We start from the raw sequence: 18958 nt of genomic DNA, 5'->3' as shown, positions 1-18958 counted from the left end.
GCTCAGCCCTCCTTTGGTCAAAGATGCTGAGGACAAGAGGTTGAAGCCTGGGTCTCTGTCACCTGGAGGACAGTACTAGAATTCCTGGTGGGAGGGTGGGCAGCTGACCTCCAGTCACAGGTGGGCCAAAAGCCCCACAGGGCCTGGACTCCTTGGGAGCAGAAGCCCCCCGCCACCCAGACCTGCCCGCGCTCCCCGCCCTGCAGTGAGGACAGTGCCCACAGCGTGGCAAACATGGCCCACACCCCTCGCCCCACCCCCACCCCCACCCCCGTGCCTCTCCCCACACGTGCGCTCTCCGAGCATCCAGCCTCTCCTGCTTCAAAGCTTACGGTCATGAAAGGTGTTGCAAAACTCCAAACCGAACAGTAAACACATCACGGCATCTTCAAGGACTGAAAGGACTTAAACACACCCCGGAAAATGCTGGCAAAACATGAAAGTGGGGTTTCGTGGGTTTTGAGGAATTACTGAGGTGTGAACAGATGCGGCTTGTAAGAGAAGGCAGCCTTCAGGCAGGGGCAGCACTGCCACCTGCCCAGGGCCCCCGTGGGTGCCTGCAGAGCTCGGGTGACCACAGTGGCCCGAGTGTCAGTTCCACCCTTGCGGGTGGAGTTACCGCCCAACGTCGGGCAGGATGGAGTCCTGTGGCCACCTTCCGGGGCTCTCCCCACCTGCCTCCCAGCGCAGGTGAAGACCTAGAGGAGTCTGCCCGGCAGGAGTCAGTGCCTCGTCCTGACCCTTCGTGATGAAGAGCTGGGAGGGTGAGGCACACACCAGGGAGGAAAGGAGACAGCTCGATGCACAAACTACGTGCCAGCCTCCACCTGGACGGTGCAGACCTGGAGGAGGGGACTTGTGTGGACACAAGGACACCTGTGGACAACCGGCTCTTCCACTCACGACTGTATGTCCCCAGCCAGGTCCCCTCCCTTCCCAGCCTTGGTTTCACCATCTGTGAAATGGGTCTGAGATGAAATCATGAGCCAGCTGAGCACATGCAGCCGCAGACCTTCCTCCCAAAATCTCTGTAAATGGCAGAATGGCTCTTCCAATAGCGGAACAAACAGGTGGCCATCTCGGCCAAAAAGGTGGACATGGGGTTCAGGATGAGGCTGGCAGGAATGGAGAACACAGTGCCCACAGCAAAGAGGAGGGCCCGGCACCAGGGGATCTTGCTTTCTTGGGTGCTCCCACCTGCTCTCGCTTGGCCTGGGTGCCTGAGAGAGAACTGCCCCTGACTAGGAACTGGGTAACCTCCCTCTTGGGGGCCCTGGGGAGGCCCTCTGATTCCAGGGGGCGGCGTGGGCATCCTCTCTTCAGGCTCGGCTGTAGCATTCAGGACAAAGACATGGGGCCCCTCAGCTCCTCCCACGCCCTCCTCCCTCCAAGCTGCCTGGGCCGCCGCTCTGCGTCTACAATCAGTGTGGCTCCCAGACAAGCCCCAGGCTTCGTCCACCGAAGATTCTAAAGCTGAGATGCACTGTCAGTGCTCACGCTGCCCAGGGCCGAGAGCGCAGCGGTGGCCACGTCAATGGTGGACAGCCTCTGTGTAACCGCTGGGAACAGTCCCTGCACGTGGGTCAAACAAACCCTCCTTTGGGCTGCAGTGACGTGTGGACCCTGCGTGCTGCACGCGGCTGCTCATCCACAGGTTCTTCCCGAATCCCTCTCTCCCTCCTTCCCTCTTCTTTCCTTTCTGTGGAGGAAAAATCGCCATCTCTTCCCATAACCACGTCTCCCAGCTCCTCGCTGGCCCCTCCTCTCCCTGGGAGCCTGCGCTCTCCTGCTCCGTGAAGCCAATGCTCGTGCGCATATGGCATCTGCAGTGCAAGCCTGGGGCTCCTACCCCCAAGTCTTCCCACTTGCTGTCCGCGCTGCCATCATGCCTTTAAGTTGTGCAGCCCCCGCGTGTCCATGGGGCCCTCCCACCCAGGTTGACAGCCTCTAGGACAGACAGCAGTCCTGGTTCCGGAACTACCACCAACCACGGTGGGAGCCACTACCTCCAATTCTGACCTTCTGTGTCGGGCTGACGCCTGTGTTTGGGAGTGCACAAGGACACCACCTTCTGGGTGCTCCCCCACGTCTCCCAGCACCCCTCATGCAGTTAGGATGGGTCATGTGACCAGTGCCAGCCAATGGGCATAAGCAGGAGTTCGCAGGCACCCCCCCCCCAACCCTGGCTGGGGACTGAGGGTAGATCTCCTGTTCAATGCCCACAGGTTTGCGCACAGTGGCTCTCATCCCCTCGGTCTCGGCCCTTTCGATCTGAAGGTTCACGTTCCTAGTTCGGGGAGAACCTCAGGGTTTTTCTTTGCTAATTCCATCACCCCTTTTCTGGCTTCACTCTTTCTAGAACTCCAGTTCCCAGCACTCAGATTCCTGGTTGATTCTATCTTTTCTTTTCATCCCACGTTCCGGAAGATTTCCCCACCTTTATCTTCCAACCAAGTTTAGTGAGTGTCTTCTTGGCATGCCAGCAATTGTGTTTTTAAAATCCAAGGGCTCTTTCCTGTTAATGGCATTCCATATTTACCCCATAAATGCAGTGTCGTCTGGACTTCTGAAGGCAACTGCAGCAGTTTCTAAAAATTCTCCTGCCTCTAGAGCCAGCTCATAGCCTCCCAACATGGGTGGGTGCACGTGTAGATTTTAGCCTCCATGTTTCAGGCCTCCTGTCTCACATCAGGAGGCCCTTTGTCATCTGAGTCTGTTTAGCAGTGAGGATGGCAGTGGCTGTACCTGTCACTGGCATCTGTGCTCTGGGGACCCAGGGCCCAGCCTGTCCGTTGTGGTCTTTGGTGAAGCGCTGAAATAAAGTCCGTGCTAAACTGGCCCTTTGTCCAATTGCATCTTTCTGTTCGAATGCAGGAGACTTGGGTTCACAGTGTTGGTAGCTGCAGAATGACAATTTCCAAAATGCACTCCCCACCCACTGCAGGGACCCCTCACACCACTCGCAGGGTCTGACCGTCCTGCGGGGCCTGGCTTGGCAGCCGCCCGTCTGTGCCAGGCTGCTGGACCCTGATCTCAAACACCCCAGAGCTCTGCTCCCTGCCTGGGTTGTCCACTAGAGTCTTGGAAACAATGTCCTGAACTTCTTTTGGAACAAAGTCTTTGGCTCCTATACCATCCCTCCTTCAATACGATTCAGTTCCTTCTAGATTCTGGCCATCTCCCTGAAGCACCCCACCCCCCACCCTCATGTGCTGAGCTGCAGAGGCCACCTGCGCAGCCTCTAGGACAGGGACCCACGAGGCCCCTGCTCTGCTGCTCAAGGCCATTTGGTCCCTGCCAGTCCAGGCGTCCTTGGGAGCCCGTTTCCCCACCTGCAGCATTTTGCACTGGCCCACCCCAGGCCCAGACGTTCTTGCACCTCCAGTCTCCTGGTCCTGGGCTCTCGTTGCAAGGCAGACCCTGTCACCCAGCAGGCTCGTCCCACCGCAGCCCACTGCCGAACGCTTTCAGATCGGCCACCCACACCGGCACAGTCTCCTCTGACCCAGCACGTCCGGGCAGTTTTCCGAGTCCTGGCGCCCATCATGGACCACAGCCATGACCAGCGGACGACCCATGTCACGTAGGGGCTTGCCTTTCAGAAAGAACCAGTCCAGTGCTGAACAAAGCCGGGCACCACACTGTCTGGGTTCCAGTCCGACTCCATCTCGGGGAAGCCCTGTCACCTCTGTGCCTCAGCTTCCATTGTGGAAGGGGGGACTAGTGGCAGCAGTTACCTCACAAGGTGGCCGAGAGGATGGAGCGGGAAGAAGTGGGTTAGGACCCTGGCAGGGCAGCTCCTTGAGGTCCCCACCCAGCAAAACTGACCTGCTGTCACCCTAACTCAAGAGCAACGTCTCACCCCAGCCCCACTTCCCCCGGTGCCTCTCCCCGCCACTCTCAGGTTAGGGCTCCCCAGGCTCTTTTGGGGGCATCGGGGCTCAGCCTGAGCCTTATACGGGGGGGAGGCACCTGGGGCGGAAACTCAGGGTGAAGGTCAGACCCGGGGAACTGGTCCTGGCCGGGGTCCCCCAGTCCTGCACCGCCAGGCGCCGGCGTGGGGTCCCAGGTGCGGTGCGGTGGGGAGCACAGGGCGCACGGGCGGTTCCTTACCGGGAAGGACTGGAAGAGTTGGAAGGAGCCCACCAGCCAGATGTACAGGTGGGAGAGCACCTTCGTGGACGTGCCGTTGAAGGCGTTGGCCACCACCAGGAATGAGTAGGGCCCCACGGTGAAAAACTCCCAGTCGTAGGCGCCAGAAGTAGCGATGGTCTGGTTGGCCTCGAACAGGCGTGTCCTCGGGTTCCACTTGTAGATGACACTGTCGATGTTGTGGTTGTCACCTAGAACCCAAGCAGCTGTGTTGAGGGAGGGAAGGCAAATTTCCATGCCCCAGTGATGGCCTTGGCTGGGACTGTGCCTGAGGGTCTCTGCAGGCTGTCTAGTCCAGCCAGGCCTGGGGCCACTCTAGACACAGCCCTGCTCACCCCACACCCTCCTGCACCCTCTCACTCCCCAGCGAAGATGCCCTGCACATGGCCGCACCTCCAGCCTCTGCCCAGATGAAAACCCTCAGGGGATCCCTCTTAGTATGGCTCTGGACCCCCACCATGGCCTCCCAGGGTCTTGCAGTTGGACCCCCGACTGCATCTCCCCATCCTCACCTGTCACACTGCCCAGTGTTCCCTTTGCTCCCATGCTCTCCCACAGGTCGGGCACCATGCTCCCTGGACCCCTCCAGGCCAGCCTGCCCTGAGACACTCACTTCCACAGACAGCCCTAGTGAGTGGGCTCCTGGGGTCATGCTGCCCATCAGCCAGTGGAGGGCTCCTCCTCAAGCCCCCACAGAGCTCCCTAGTGGGTCTTGGACTCAGGTAAACACAGAGCCACGCGGCTCACCAAGGCCTGAGCTAGAGATGCCCTGTAGGGCTGGTCGCCACCTGGACCCTGTCCATCCCTCGAGTCACAGGACGGGGAAGGGCTCACTGAGGTCACTAAGGGCAGTCCCTGGCTTGCTAGCCCCTCCCTGCCTGTCTTCCCGCTGCACCCACATATCACACACGGTCTGTGTACAGATGGACGACCTAGTCTCAGGAACAGGGTCCACATCTCTCTAACCACTCTCCCAGCCTGTCCGCGCTGGCAGCCCCCTGCCTGGCCCTGGGCCGGCTGGTCAGAGAGCTCCCCTGCCCACCTGCGCCAGCCAGATCAGTCCCACGGGGAGGTGAGTTAGCAAGTTACTTACTTGTTTAATGACATTAGTTAGTTTCAAATGAGGCCATCTAGGTAGTCAGGTGACCCACACTTCTGTGGCGATTCTCAGGGCAGGTACAGACCACCCATCTTCCTACCCGGACAGGTGAGGATGCTCAGGTGTGTTCACCCTTAGGCCACCACCAGGTGACCAATCCCAGGAAATCGGGCCAGTGTGCTTTATTATCATTGTTAATGAGATGAAAATCAGCCTTGCGGGTAAGTCATGCCCACCCTGGGTGGTTCCCTTCTGGGTCAAAGGTCACAGCCCCTACCTTCCCTGTGGTTGGCCACGGCCAGGAAGTGCTCCCCAGCCACCTCGAAGGCCTCCCAGTCTCGGGCACTGTGGGTGGCCACCCTCTGGTAGGGCGTGAACCGCAGCTTTCTCTGGCTCCATTTGTAGATGACGGAGAACTCCTGGCCCTTCTCGTTCGGGTCGAAGTTGGCCACAGCCAGGAAGATCTGCAAGAGAGGCCCCGGACACTTGGTCTCGTGCTCGCAGTCAGGGTCTGGCAAGGGAGGTTTCTGGACCTTGGTGGCTCTGCCCACATGGCATGGGGGTGGAGGCCGAGTCGCCCTCTGTTTGCCAGCGGCCTCAGCAGTCTGGGAGCCCTGACCGTCTGTTCATTGTTTAAAACCCTTAAATGCATCTGTACTTCTCAGTCATTTACTGCCATTTCAATTCCCCAAACCAGGAAAAGCTTCATGCACAAAAGTGTTCTTTATCACCTGCCCGAGTAGGAAGTCTCCACGCCCTACTCTCTTATGGTGAAGATGTATTTGTCACGCAGCCAGGCATGACACAGAAACCCCCTGTGTGTGACGTGACCAGTAGGCACAAAGACTCACTTATGTGGTTGTGACAGGAGCCAGCAGCTCCGTGCATCAGATGTGTGTGCTGGGGCGGGAACCGCGAATACCCAGGTATGAACAACTTCAAAAGGACGGGGAGGGCCCCACCGCCGACTTGCCTTCTTCCCGATGGTGAAGTGCCTCCAGGACTGCGCCTGGTGCGTGCGGATGCTCTGGTACGAGGCGAACCTCCCGTCGGTCCACTTGTAGATGGCGGACGTGGCCCTCCGATTGGCGGTGGCTATGAAGAGCCCGGCCTCGGGGATGACAAAGACCTCGATGCCCAGGGTCTCCGAGTTCGTGAACAGGCTCTGGTGTTCCTCCACGTAGTCCAGTTTCTCTTTGGCTTGTGAGAGAGACATCAGGGCCTGGTTAATGCTTCCCAGAATGGAAGCCTGGAGGGACCATATTGGGAGCATGACCCCCAGGCCCTAAGCCGTGATCCAGGGGCATTAGTCTGGGGCAAGGGCAATTTGCTCGGAGGGCCTGTCCCCCCTCATAAGCCCGCCAAGAAGCCCATTTGGGCCACGTGGGTTTTAGGGCCCATAGACCCCGGGTTGTACTCGTCGGGTGGAATTGATGTGTCGGATCCTTACGAGCCACTTCCCACGCTCACGACATTACAAAAGACTGTGCCCTGGTGTGAACTAGAGGGTAGCAGCCCAGCAGGAGTCGGTTCCCTTTCGTTGCTGACACCCGGGGCTACCTCCCTCACCCTTCCAGCACAGTTCCGGCTGACACGCTGTGAGGAGAGTGGGCAGGGCCCCTGTGAGGGAGGAACCCCATGCTCTTCCCTGGACGGCGGGGAGAGGACAAGCTCTGCCTGCCCACGGAGGGCTGGCTACTCTCAGTGGGGTGTTTCCCGCTCTTATGTAGCACTGGCCCGGAGCAGAGCCCCTGGTCTCCAGAGCCCCCAGCCATGACCTCCCTGTCCCCCTCACCTGCCAATACGGACACCCACTCGCTGCCCACGCACAAGTACAGCCCCTTCCGCCGGGCATCAAACCAGAACTGGGCGTCCTCCTCTTTGGTGCACAGAGGCCGGGATCCCAGCGTCACCTTCATGTCGGTTTCTGGGGGGAGACAAGGAGGATGAGTGTCCGGCAGAAACCTGCTCCCTGGAAGAAGCAACGCTGCCTTTGCCTGTGAAGCTGGCCTTCAAGGACCCACTCAGGGGTCTCGGATGGGTCTCCGGAGGCAGGCAAGGCCCAAGAGCGCATGGCCATCTCAGGAGGGTCTGCACGGCAGGATGAGATAAAGCTCCCTGCGGCTCCAGAGGGCAGTGCGTCCACCTTCCCTCAGATCCACAGCTCTTCTGAAAATCCTTAGTGATGATGGCATATCTTGCTCGCCTCCCACATCGGTGATCAATGGGCTGGATTTATTGGAACTTTCATTTGGGCTAGTTCCCTGACATTGTTATCCAACGCCTCTCAGAATGACACCGCCATCTCAGGTGAAGCTCACATGTCCCAATGGTGGTCCTTGGCCACTTCAGAGTGGCATCTGCCCCATAGCCCAGGACAGAAGGTCAGGCTATGACACTGAGCGCACCCCCAACTGCTTGCAGCACCAGGCAGAGGTCTGGGGGCCTGATCCCGGGCCTGAGGCCCCTTCTGGAAGATGCCCCCGAGGCCTCTCACTCAGGGACTTGGAAACACAGTACCAGCCCTGGGTACCAGTGTCACCCTGCTCAGGGTCAGGGGTGTTCCCTGGACTTGTGAAACTGGGAGAGGGTCAAGTTGTCTCCCGACCTTGCTGAGTGGTGGGTAAGGGGTGGGTGGGGGCTCAAAGTCTCCCCAGCAGGGGCTGTGGTTTAATTAGTCAACACTGTACTTTTCCATGGGGACTGTGAAAACAGAAACCAAAAAAGCGAAGCTGGGGACCCTCTGGGCAGGGGCTCATGGAAAATAGAAATATGGCTTGCAAAGGTGAGGTCCCCGCTGAGGCAGGGGCTGAGGTTCAGATGTGTGTCGGGGAGGGACGAGGAGAAAGGGCCCCAAACGCTGCTGCTCGGGGGCAGGAACGGCAGCGGGTGGGAGGCGGAGACTCAGGGAAGAAGCCCTGCCTGTGGGAGCAGGCAGCTCTGGCTTACTAACCGTAGGGGTATTTCAGCACCTCGTTGTCTTCCGGCCCCCCTGTGAGACCCTGCAGGATGGGGGGGATGGACAGCACGATGTCGGCATTCCTGCAGGGACACAGTCTCGCTGTGGCGTCCGAGCCAGGCAGCAGGACCAGTTGCCTCACCAGGCCCTGCCGAGAGAGGGACAGTGTGTGGGGACCCTGGGGGACAGGTGGAAGCGCAGCAGGGGCCTGGCCATCTCTACAGCCAGGAAAGAAGAGTCTGCGTATTGGTTGTGGGGGCACAGTGGGGGCATCGGTGCAGCGCTGCACACCCTTCTGAGGTCATTAAACCACAGAGGGATTTTTTTCTGTACACTAACCGGGGTGACTGATCAACACTGCTTATGCATCTATTTGTCCACCCATTTACCCATGCATCCATTCTCCATCCATCCATCATGCATCCATCATCTATTCATCCCTCATTCCTCATCCATCCATTCATCCATCCATCCATCATCCATCCATCATCCACACATCATTTATCCATCCCTTATCCATCCATCCATCCCTCATCTATCTATCCATTTGTCCGTCCATCTGTCCATCCTTCCATCCATCCATCCATCCATCCATCCCAGCACACCATCAGTAAATACTCACAGAGCACCTCTGCTATGTACCAGGCATGGTTCTAATCGCAGGGCACCCAGAGAACTAAAGCCCCCTCCCCCCCTGGAATAAGGTGCCCCACCCACACTCTAGGGGAGAGACAGACAATGAGCACACACAGCCAGTCTGAGGGTGGCCTGGGCTTCCGTGAAGAGACCACCAGGTGTGGGGTCTGGGAGGGCTGGGTGAGGGTCATCTTCTCAATGCGGGGAAAGGCCTCCTCGGTAAGAAGACATTGGGCTGGGCCCTGAGGGTGGGCTGTGAGCCGTGGCGGCAGGGGCGACATGCCTGCCAGGAGGAGGGAACAGCAAGGGTGCAGCCCCTGTGCCAGGTGTGCCGGGACCCTGGGTCAGGTGTGCCTGACTCATGTGAGCGGGGCCTTGTGTTCCTCCTTCCCTTCTGACACACACGACAACCTGTGGAGCCAGAGCAGGGGGACAGCAGACCTCCGGTGACAGCGCCTCTGTGAGCACAGGTGCATGGGGGGCCAGGCAGGCAGCCCTGCCATGCTTACTGTGAACAGGCCTTTGGTCCTCCTCCGGCTGCCGACGAAGAACCGAGCTCCTTGTACCGACAGGGTGGCGGGAAAGGGCACATCAGACATTCTGAAAATGGCGGGTGTGGGTGTGAGGGCCATGGAGAGCAGCAGTGCGAACCATTTGCGTAGAAGAGGACAGGGCAGTGCTGCCTGAGGGGCGTGTCAGTGTCCTGGGGCAGCTGTGGCAAAGTACCTCGGGCTGGGGGGCTTAAAGCAGAGACGTTCGTCACCTCTCAGTTCTGGGGGCCAGGAGTCCAACACTGGGGGGTTGACAGAACTGCACTCCTGCTGAAGGCTTTGGGGAGGGTCCTCTCAGCCTCTTCCTGTCCTGGGGGCTCCTGGGGGCCCTGGGGGCCCCTGGCACTGCCTGGCTTGTAGAGGCATCACTCCACCCTCTGCCCCATCATCCCGTGGCTTCTCCTCTGAGCCTCTGCTCCTCTTCCTAGAAGGACACCGGTCACTACTGGGTCAGGGCCACCCTATCCAGCATGACCTCAACTTAGCTAGATCATACCTGCAAAGATGCTGTCTCTAAACAGCTTCCTTTCCCAGGTCCTAGGGCATGTGAATTTAGGGGACACCCTTTGTCCAAGAACAAGGGTCTTCTGCAAAAGTGCAGGCTGCCATGGGGTCCGGTGTCTCTTTGCCACCTCACAGGAACCTCCCGTGGCTTCTCCCGGCCCAGGCTTCCTGACCAGGGGGCACAGATGGCCTCAGGGCAGGAGGGACTTCCCTCCCTGATGACTTGAGGGTGGCTGGAAAATGTGGCTGGAGTTGGGTCTTTTTTAAAAGATTTTATTTATTTTTAGAGTGGGAGAAGGGAAGGAGAAAGAGAGGAGGAGAAACATCAATGCGTGGTTGCCTCTTGTGCACCCCCTACTGGGACCTGGCCTACAACCCAGACATGTGCCCTGACTGGGAATTGAACCTGAGACCCTTTGGTTTGCAGGCCAGTGTTCAATCCATTGAGCCACACCAGCCAGGGCCAGAGTTGGTTCTTCATGTGCAAGTGGGGCCAGACTCTGGGGCCAGGCTCTGGGGACAGGCGAGAAGGTGGGCCCCCTGTTGTAGAGGACAGTGTGGCTGGAGCTCTCGGGGCAGAAAAGCCAGGCACGTGCTTTCTCCTCGTGGCCCAGTGTCTGCCGGGCCACAATGCTGCGTCCTCTTGTAAAAGCAGCTGCTCCTGCCAGTCTTTGCCATCTGGCTGCAGCTGGCCATGGCAAGACCAACTCCTGACCACGGTCTCAGATGCCTAGTGCCCGTGCAGTTTCCAGGTCCCCTGATTCTGAATTTGCGTGCAGGGCCTGAAATAGTCCTTGGTCACCATCACGTCAGTCCCCACAGCTCCCCCCAACCCCCGTCCCTCCCAGAGCTGTCCCACTCCTTGCCCTCGGCACCTGAGGGGCCGTCGTCCGTGATGACGTCCCTGATGTATCTGTGGGCATGGTTGGGGAGGGGTGGTGAATAAGGCATGTTTAAACCAAGTGTGTGAATGTTACTGTTTCTTTTTATTATGGAAAAACTTTCATAACAACAAAGCAGAGTGAGATTCTGCCTTCGAAAGCCGTGTTTGGTATGAAGAGAGCCAGACCCTCCCCAGCCCTGCTCAGCAGGGGCAGGTGCTGGGGGCCCACTGGCGCCTCCGCTAGCCAGGCCACAGGGACTCACGGTTCCTGGCCCGTTTCCTGACTGACAGGTCACAGGAACTGGTGACGGCAAGGACAACACACAAACTTAGGCTTCCACGTGCTCAGGGCTGTGTCAAAGTCACCAAGGTTTATTCTGCATGGAGTTTTAATGAATATTTACTCCCTCATCTTAGATGAGGAAACTGAGTCAGAGAGGTTAAATGGCAGGTTGAAAGTTGCACAGCAAGACCTGGGCCTCAATCCGAGCCGCGGCTTCTGTTTGGCTCTGGGGCCCGGGTTCCTTATGCTCTTCCTCTGTGGCTTATTGTCATGGTCACAGCACGCTGCAGGGCACATTCCCCCGGTCAAGCCAGACCCGGACTCATACTTCAGCCCAAATCCTGAGCCAGGTGTTGGCTCCCCGGCCTACCACCCTCTGCCCTCCAACTGGTCCCGGCCCCACAGTACCAGGGGGAGTCGTAACCCGCCCCTCCAGTCTTTTGACCTTTCCGTAAGTGCTGACTCTGACTAATACGTGGCTTGTAGATGAACGGCTTGTTTGTGTGAGCATCCTAGGAACTAGTTTCAAAAGATACAACCCCGACCCTCAGGCATCCCAGCTCTGGGAGGTTTGCTGACCTTCAACCGTGGAGCCAAGATGACACAAAACCAGGATGACATGAAACCAGGACGACTAGACCAGGGTGATGTACACCAGACCATCACTTGCCCTACTGAGATGGACTGAGCCCGTCTGCACATAGAGAACTTTGCCACACTCTCCCTTGATCTCTTTGTGCTGTTCCCTTCTCCCTCCTTATGAAAGCCTCTCCCTCCACTGAGAGGTAGAGGTGGGCTTTGAGACAAAAGTCCCCCATCTTCCAGATGGCCGGCACCTGCAAATAAACCACTTTCCTTTACATCAGCACCTGTCTCGTGACTACTGGCTTTTACAGCAGTAGGAAGCCAGCCCTGCACTTGATTACACCACCCAGCCTTTCTGGAGACAGGTTGGCTATCCGCCTGCTGGTGGCCTGGGCAGTCCTGCCACGAAGCGTGTTTCTAACAGTGGTCCCTGCACAAGCCTGACCCCGCCAGGGCCCACACTGCAGGGCTGGAGCGGCCCCCGGTGTCCACTCTGGACTCGGACTGCTGGGCAACACACAGCGTCACTAGACCCTCCCCGGCATCCTGGTACCTACATGTCCACAGGGACGCCGCAGTCCGTGGTGAGCGAAAAGGAGTCTTCAGACACAGCCAGGACCAGCGTGTGCCACTGGCTGTCCATCAGGGCTGGGCTGCGGAAGGACACGCGGGTCTGCCAGGCGCCTGCCCTGTCCTCACTGAGAAAGAGGAAGTGCAGTCGGGTGGGCGAGTACCTCAGGCCCAGCAGCAGCGCGTCGGGCCCCTCCGCCACCACCGTGAACAAGTACTCGTTCTTCTGCAAGAGAGGGCAGGCAGGTGAGCGCAGCGGGGAAGGGGGGGCTGGCGAGGGCAGGGCAGGTGAGGGTGGGCGGGTGAAGGTGGGGCTCCCAGCAGGGCCTGCTGCTGCGACCCTGTCCGAGATAAAAGCACATGCACACTGCTCACACCCATGACCGCGGCTGGCCCCGGGAAAACAGAAAATAGCCAGTGTTGGTGAGAAGGTGGAAAAATATATAGCCTCGTGCCCTGTTGGCAGCAATGCAAAATGGGGCAGCCTCTATAAAACACAGTACAGTGTTTCCTCAAAAAATTAGAAATGGAAGGAGCCCATGACCCAGCAACCCTCCCATCTGCCCTAAATCCCAGCGGATGAGCAGCAGGGCTCAGAGACGCTTGTGCACCCACGCTCACTGCCACACCGCCCACGAGAGTTAAAGCTCAGTGCACAGCCGCTGTCCGTCGGCGGGGGGAGGGAGAAGCACACGTGACGTGGCCCATCCACACCACGGAACGTCTCCAGCCTAAAAAGGAAGTTTCTGCACCCACATGGGCGAGCCTCGGGGACACTACACTGAGCAAAGTAAGCCAGTCACAAAAGGACAAATACAGTGTGGTTTCACTCACCGGAGGGGCCTGAACCAGTCACATTCACAGAGACAGAACGCAGAAGGGTGGGTGCCAGGGGCTGGGGTTGGGGATTGGGGAGTGAGCATTTAAAGGGGACAGAGTTCCATTCTGAGAAGACGAAGAACATTCTGGAGACGGATGGTGGAGACGGCTGCACACCAGTGTGAGCGTGCGTCATGTCACTGAGCTGTGCACTTAGAAATGGTTCGAATGGGCCTTGGCTGGTGGGGTTCAGTTGGCTGAGCATCGTCCCGCAAAGTGAAAGGTGGCCAGTTTGATTCCCAGTCGGGGTACATGCCTCAGTTGCGGGCTGGTCCCCAACTGGGGCATATGTGAGAGAAAATGGATTGATGTTTCTCTCCCTCTCTTTCTCTCTCCCTTCCCCCCACTAAAATAAATAAATACACAAACAAATGAAATATTTTTAAATGATTAAAATGGTAAACTTCACATTACGTGTATTTTACCACAATTTACAAACCGCACACCTCCCGCCACTGTGGCAGCCACACGCACAGCGTGACCTCCAAACCCTGCAGCCCCCGCCACACCGACTACAGAAGCAACGCATACTTGGTTATAAGCAATTGCAGTGTCGAGACTATGAATTTCTAGCCAAACACAATGAAAAGAGTAGTGAATTGAAAGTGATGAAACCTAATGCTAAAGGAGATCCATAACAATGACAGAGCATAATTCTTTTTCAGCAAGTCTTTGTCCATGTGACACTGTGACCCAAATTCCATGCAACTATTGTTCTAAAGAAATCAAAAGGCTCCATGTTCCTCATATTTAATTGAATAACTGATTCAGTAAAATCCGCTTGGCTCAGACTGGGTCGCATGGTCTCTGGCCAATCCACTGAACTTCCTGTTTGGGGGTGAGTCCCACCCGGTGCCTCACCTGAAGGACTTAGCCCACTGCCCTTGGTGATCACGCCGCCATTCACTCTCGGAAATACTTGGGGCTGCAGACTGATGTCTGGTGTAAACCACCTGTCCCTCCACCCCGCCCTCACCATGAAATCAAATGAAGGAAGCAATCAGGTGATGAAGTGAGTTTATTGGGATGTCCGAGGAGATGCTGACAAGATGAGAGTGGAGGTCCAGTGACTTGACAGAGAAATGTGGAGGGAAGGACAGGGGACCCAGGGGCAGGTGGAGGTGCCTCCTGGCAGGCAAAAGGCTGGGGAAGCAGCAAGGTCAGGGGTTCCTGGGAGCAGAGATCAGATGAGGACAGTGGGGATCTGGGGGACCCCATCTTGGGTGAGGTCAGCCATATAACATGGGTCAGGGGCGGACTGAGGGGTGGCTGGGAGGGCCACAGTCACGAGGTGAGACCTGAACCCAGCTGGCCCTGGGGGGACATGCCTGGTCAACAGCAGGCATTGACACAGCAGGCTGGGCGGGAGCACACAGGGCGGCAGATGAGGGACACACAGGAGGCCGGGCGGCAGCAGCTGGGCCGGTAGCAGCTGGGCCGGCAGCAGGAGGAGGAGGTGGCACAGCAGGAAGAGATGGGCACGTAGCAGGAGGGTCTGCACACAGGGCGGCAGCAGCTGGGCTGGCAGCAGGAGGAGGAGGGGGCACAGCAGGAGGAGATGGGCACACAGCAGGAGGGTCTGTACACAGGGCGGCAGATGACAGATACACAGGAGGAGGGTTTGCAGCAGGATGAGGGGCAGGGGGTGCAGCAGACAGGCTTGCAGCAGATGGGTGTGCCGCAAACGGGCTTGCAACAGAGAGGGACACAGCAGGCCTGCTGGCAGGGGGAGGAGGTGCAGCAGGAGGGCTGGCAGCTAGACTGCTGGCAGCACAAGGGTGTGCAGGAGCTGGTGCAGGCTGATTGGCAGGGGCTGGGCCCACAGGCCACCTGGCAGCAGGGACTGGACACACAGCTCACTGGGGTGCAGATGAGGGTCTGGGTGGGGATGAGGGCACAGCAGCTGGGGGTGGACTGGCAGCAGCTGGGGACACAGCAGGTGGACTGGCAGCAGCTGGGGGCACAGCAGGAGGGCTCACAGCAGCTCTCTGGACAGTCGTCCACCTGCCCGGAGTCAGTGCAAGAGTCACTGGAACCGGGCAGGCAGACGCAGCTGCCATTGCTCAGGTCGTTGGAGCAGACGGACAGGGTGGAGGCGGCCATGGTGGGTGGTGGGGCTGGAGGTGCGCTGAGAGATGGGGTGCGAGTGTGAGTGTTTGTATGTGTGTATGAGGTGCCCAGGGCTGACACCTTTTATACTCTCCTGAGTGTTGTCCAAGCAGAAGGCCCCCACGCCCTCCTTTCCGTGTTGATGTTTGGAAAGCCTTTATGACCTCTAGTTTATTTACAGAAAGAGTTTGCTGCTTGTAAAATGCCTGTCATGGCAGAAGTCTGTGTTGACCCCCTGACCTGCACTTGGTTCTCTGAGCAAACAGCACTGGAAATGTCTGGAGTCCTGGAGCCCCGGCAGCCTGTACCTGCCCTGTTCCACCTCCCAGGTGTTCTCTGTAACCTTGCCGGTGACCGAGTCAGTGAGAAGGCAGCAGGGGGCTGACCCTGGGACACTGCTGCTCGTCCGCTGCAGGACACCCCTGCACACAGAAGGCTGGAGAGCACACAGACCAGCCGAGGGGAGAAGCAGTGGACGCCAAGATAGACAAAGACAGGTGTCCACTGTGGCTCAGGACGACAGGTAGTTTGGGCTATTTGAGCTCCTTTTCCTTTCCAAATAATTTTAGAGTCAGCTTGTTTGTAGCAAAAATAAAAAAATAAAAAGTAAATAAAAAAATAAGTAAAATCCTGCTGGAATTTGATAGGGATGACCTTGAATCTATAGATCAAGTTGGAGGGGACCGGCGTCACAGCGTCTCAACCCGTGAACGTGCTCTAATTCTCCACTTGCTCACATCATCTTTGATTTACCCCTTAGTGCTTTTACAGTTCTCCTTACGGAACATTCTGTCAGATTTATACTGGTTTTCATTTTCTATTGTTGTCAGTCATACTTTTAAACAAAAATTTTTTAAATCTAATTATTTATTGTTATAATAAAGGGGTGGACAAAAGTAGGTTAAATTATCAGCCATCATTACCTAAAATTTGGAATGTAAGTAAGGGTACATAATAATAATGAGAAAAAGACAAATAATACAAATAAATAATATGGTAATAAATAATATGAGAATAAATTTTGTGTTTCATGTACTCACAACTGTAAAGCTACTTTTGCCCACTCCTGTATGGAACTACAGTGAATTTTTACTGCTTTGCATTTGCGTCCCGCAACCTTTCTGAGCTCCCTCACATTTCTAGGGGCCCTTCTGTAGCTTCCTGAGGGTTTTCTCTGTGGACCATCATGTCTTCTGTGAATAGAGACAATTTTATTTCTTTATTTCCAATTCATACGCCTTGTTTTCTTTTTCTTTTTTCACTGTGCTGGTAAGCCCCTCAGTAAGACTGAATAGGCCTGGTGGGAGAAGGCAGCTCTGTTTTGCTCCTGGTGTTGGAGAAAAGTTGTATCTTTGACAATTGAATATGGTGCTGCCTGTGAGCTTTTTATAGATGCCTTATGTCAGGTTAAGTATTTTTTGTTTGTTTATTCTGATGTCACTGTAAACTTTGTTTAAAAATCAAGGAAGAGGTTCCTGGCAGGGGACACACAATGTATTGTGTGCCGGTCCCCGGCAGAGGCAACCATACATTGATATTTCTCTCCCTCTCTCCTTCCCTTCCCCTCTAAAGATAAATAAATAAAATCTTTTAAAAAAATCAAGGAAGAGGGAACACTCCCTAACTTGTTTTATAAGGCCAGCATTACGCTCACATCAAAGCCAGACAGAGACATCACAAGAAAAGAAAACCACACACCAACATCCTTTGTGAACACTGATGAAAAACCCTCAACGAGATACTAGAAACCCAATTCAGCAGCACATGAAAAGGTTTATACACCACGACCATGAAGGCTTTGTTGCTGAAATGCAAGGATGGTCCCACATACAAAAATCATTTAATGTAATAATGACATTAATAAACTGAAGGAAAAAATACACAATCATCTCAGTTGATGCAAAAAAAGCATTTGACAACATTCAACACCCTTTCGTGACTAAAAAAAAATACACTCAACCAACTAGAAATAGAAGAAAATAACGTATAAATGAATACATATGAATACAGATAAATATATCAATGAGTAAACGTGAAATACCACAGGAAACATCACACTCAGTTTTGAAAGACGAAAAGCTTCCCTACCAAGATCAAGAACAAGGCGAGGACGCCGACTTTCGCCACCTCTGGTCCCCACAGAACTGAGAGCTCCAGGAGAGCAGACAGACGGCGGAAAACGTAGAAGGTATCCAGGTTGGAAAGGGGCAAAATCATCTCTGCTCACAGATGTGATATGAAATGTAGAAAATCCGGAAGGTTCCACAGAACAGCCTGTGAGCACTAACAAATGAATTCAGCAGAACAGCAGGAAACAGACCAACAAAACCCAGTTGCATTTTTGTACACTAACCAAACAGCCCAAAATGAATATTGTGAAAATAATTCCATGTGTAATAGTATCGAAAAGGATAAAGTGCTTAGGAATTAACTTTAACAAGGAGGTGAAAAGCCTGTGCAATGCAAACTACAAAACATGTTGAAAGAAATCAAAGAAGACACAAATAGATGGAATGACAGCCCCTGTTCATGATTGGAAGATTTAATAGTAAGATTTTAACACTACCCAAAGTACTCTACAGTTTTAATGCAATCACTATCAGATCCTCAATATTTTTTGCAGACATAAATAAACCCATCCTAAAATTCACATAGAACCTTAAGGGACCTTGGCGAGCCAAAACAGTCCTCAGAAACACCACAGCTGGAGGGCTCACACCTCCTGATTTCAAAGGTTACTACAAAGCTACAGTAATCAAAAGAGCGTGGCACTGACATAAAGACATGCAGACCAGTGCGATACAATACAGAGTCCAGAAACAGACCCCCACTCAATAGGCTGAGTCAGTTTTGACAAGGGCACCAAGTCCATTTAATGGAGAGAAGACAGTCATTTTAACAAATGGTTCTGGGTAAACTGGATAGCCACATGCATCAGAATGGAGTTAACCCATAACTAACACCAAATGCAAGAATTAAGTCAAAATGGATCTACAACCTAAGTGCAAGTCCTGAAGCTATACAACTCTCAGAAGAAAACAGGACAAAAGCTTCGCAGCATTGAACTCGGCAGGGCTTTCCTGGGTGTAATACCAAGGGCACAGGCAGCATGAGAAAAATGCACAAATTGGACTTTAAAAGTTTCAAATTTTTTTGCATCAGAAGACAATATCGACAGAGATAAAAGATAACCCAAGGAAATGGGAAAAACATTTGGAAATCATGTATCTGATAAAGGATTAATATATAGAATGTATAGAGAACTCCTAAAAATGAATAATAAAAAGTCCCCAAACAACACAATCCAAAAACGGGCCAAGGACTTGAGTAGACATTTTTCCAAAGAAGATACACAAATGCACAATAAGCACATGAAAAGATGCTCGACACCACTAATCATCAGAGAAATGCAAACCAAAGCTGTGAGGTACCACCTTACACCCATTAGGATAAATACTACATATGAACAGGAAACAAAGGGAAAATAACAAGCGTTGGTAAGAGCGTGGAGATCCTGAAGCCTGTGTGCACTGTTGCTGAGCACATGATACGGTGCTGCTGCTGTGGGAATAAGCGTGATGGTTCCTCCTAAAAGTTAGAAGGGGAATTACCATATAATCTAGTAATTCTACTGGATATATGCCCAAAAGAATTCAAAGTGGGGACTTGTAGAAATATTTGTTATCCCATGTTTCTAGTGGCTTTATTCACAATAGCCGAAGTGTGGAAGCGACCCAGTGACAAGTGA

General features: G+C 54.8%; 2 protein-coding genes across 2 annotated transcripts in view; both read right to left on the bottom strand.

Annotated features, from left to right (window-relative positions):
• Positions 1–18958, bottom strand: part of TSPEAR (thrombospondin type laminin G domain and EAR repeats) — a 40453-nt gene that overhangs the window by 9806 nt on the left and 11689 nt on the right. The window contains exons 2-8 of the mRNA XM_037065231.1: positions 12210–12448; positions 9356–9446; positions 8205–8358; positions 7047–7178; positions 6225–6451; positions 5529–5715; positions 4114–4343 (exon numbers count right to left, since the gene is read on the bottom strand). Coding sequence (XP_036921126.1) covers positions 4114–4343; positions 5529–5715; positions 6225–6451; positions 7047–7178; positions 8205–8358; positions 9356–9446; positions 12210–12448 — 1260 coding nt within the window. The remainder of the gene's footprint in view (positions 1–4113; positions 4344–5528; positions 5716–6224; positions 6452–7046; positions 7179–8204; positions 8359–9355; positions 9447–12209; positions 12449–18958) is intronic.
• LOC119000335 (keratin-associated protein 10-6-like) lies at positions 14434–15204 on the bottom strand. Its single transcript, XM_037065303.1, has 2 exons — positions 14962–15204; positions 14434–14931 (listed from the first exon to the last, which is right to left on the bottom strand). Exons 1-2 carry the CDS (start codon positions 15202–15204, stop codon positions 14434–14436), a joined length of 741 nt encoding a protein of 246 aa, XP_036921198.1.

The sequence above is a fragment of the Sturnira hondurensis genome, unplaced genomic scaffold, assembly GCF_014824575.4.
Source record: "Sturnira hondurensis isolate 20B ecotype Veracruz unplaced genomic scaffold, ASM1482457v3 Scaffold0015596, whole genome shotgun sequence".
NCBI classification, from domain to species: domain Eukaryota; kingdom Metazoa; phylum Chordata; class Mammalia; order Chiroptera; family Phyllostomidae; genus Sturnira; species Sturnira hondurensis.
Note: the sequence above shows the minus strand (reverse complement) of the source record. Positions and strands in the feature narration are given on the sequence as shown.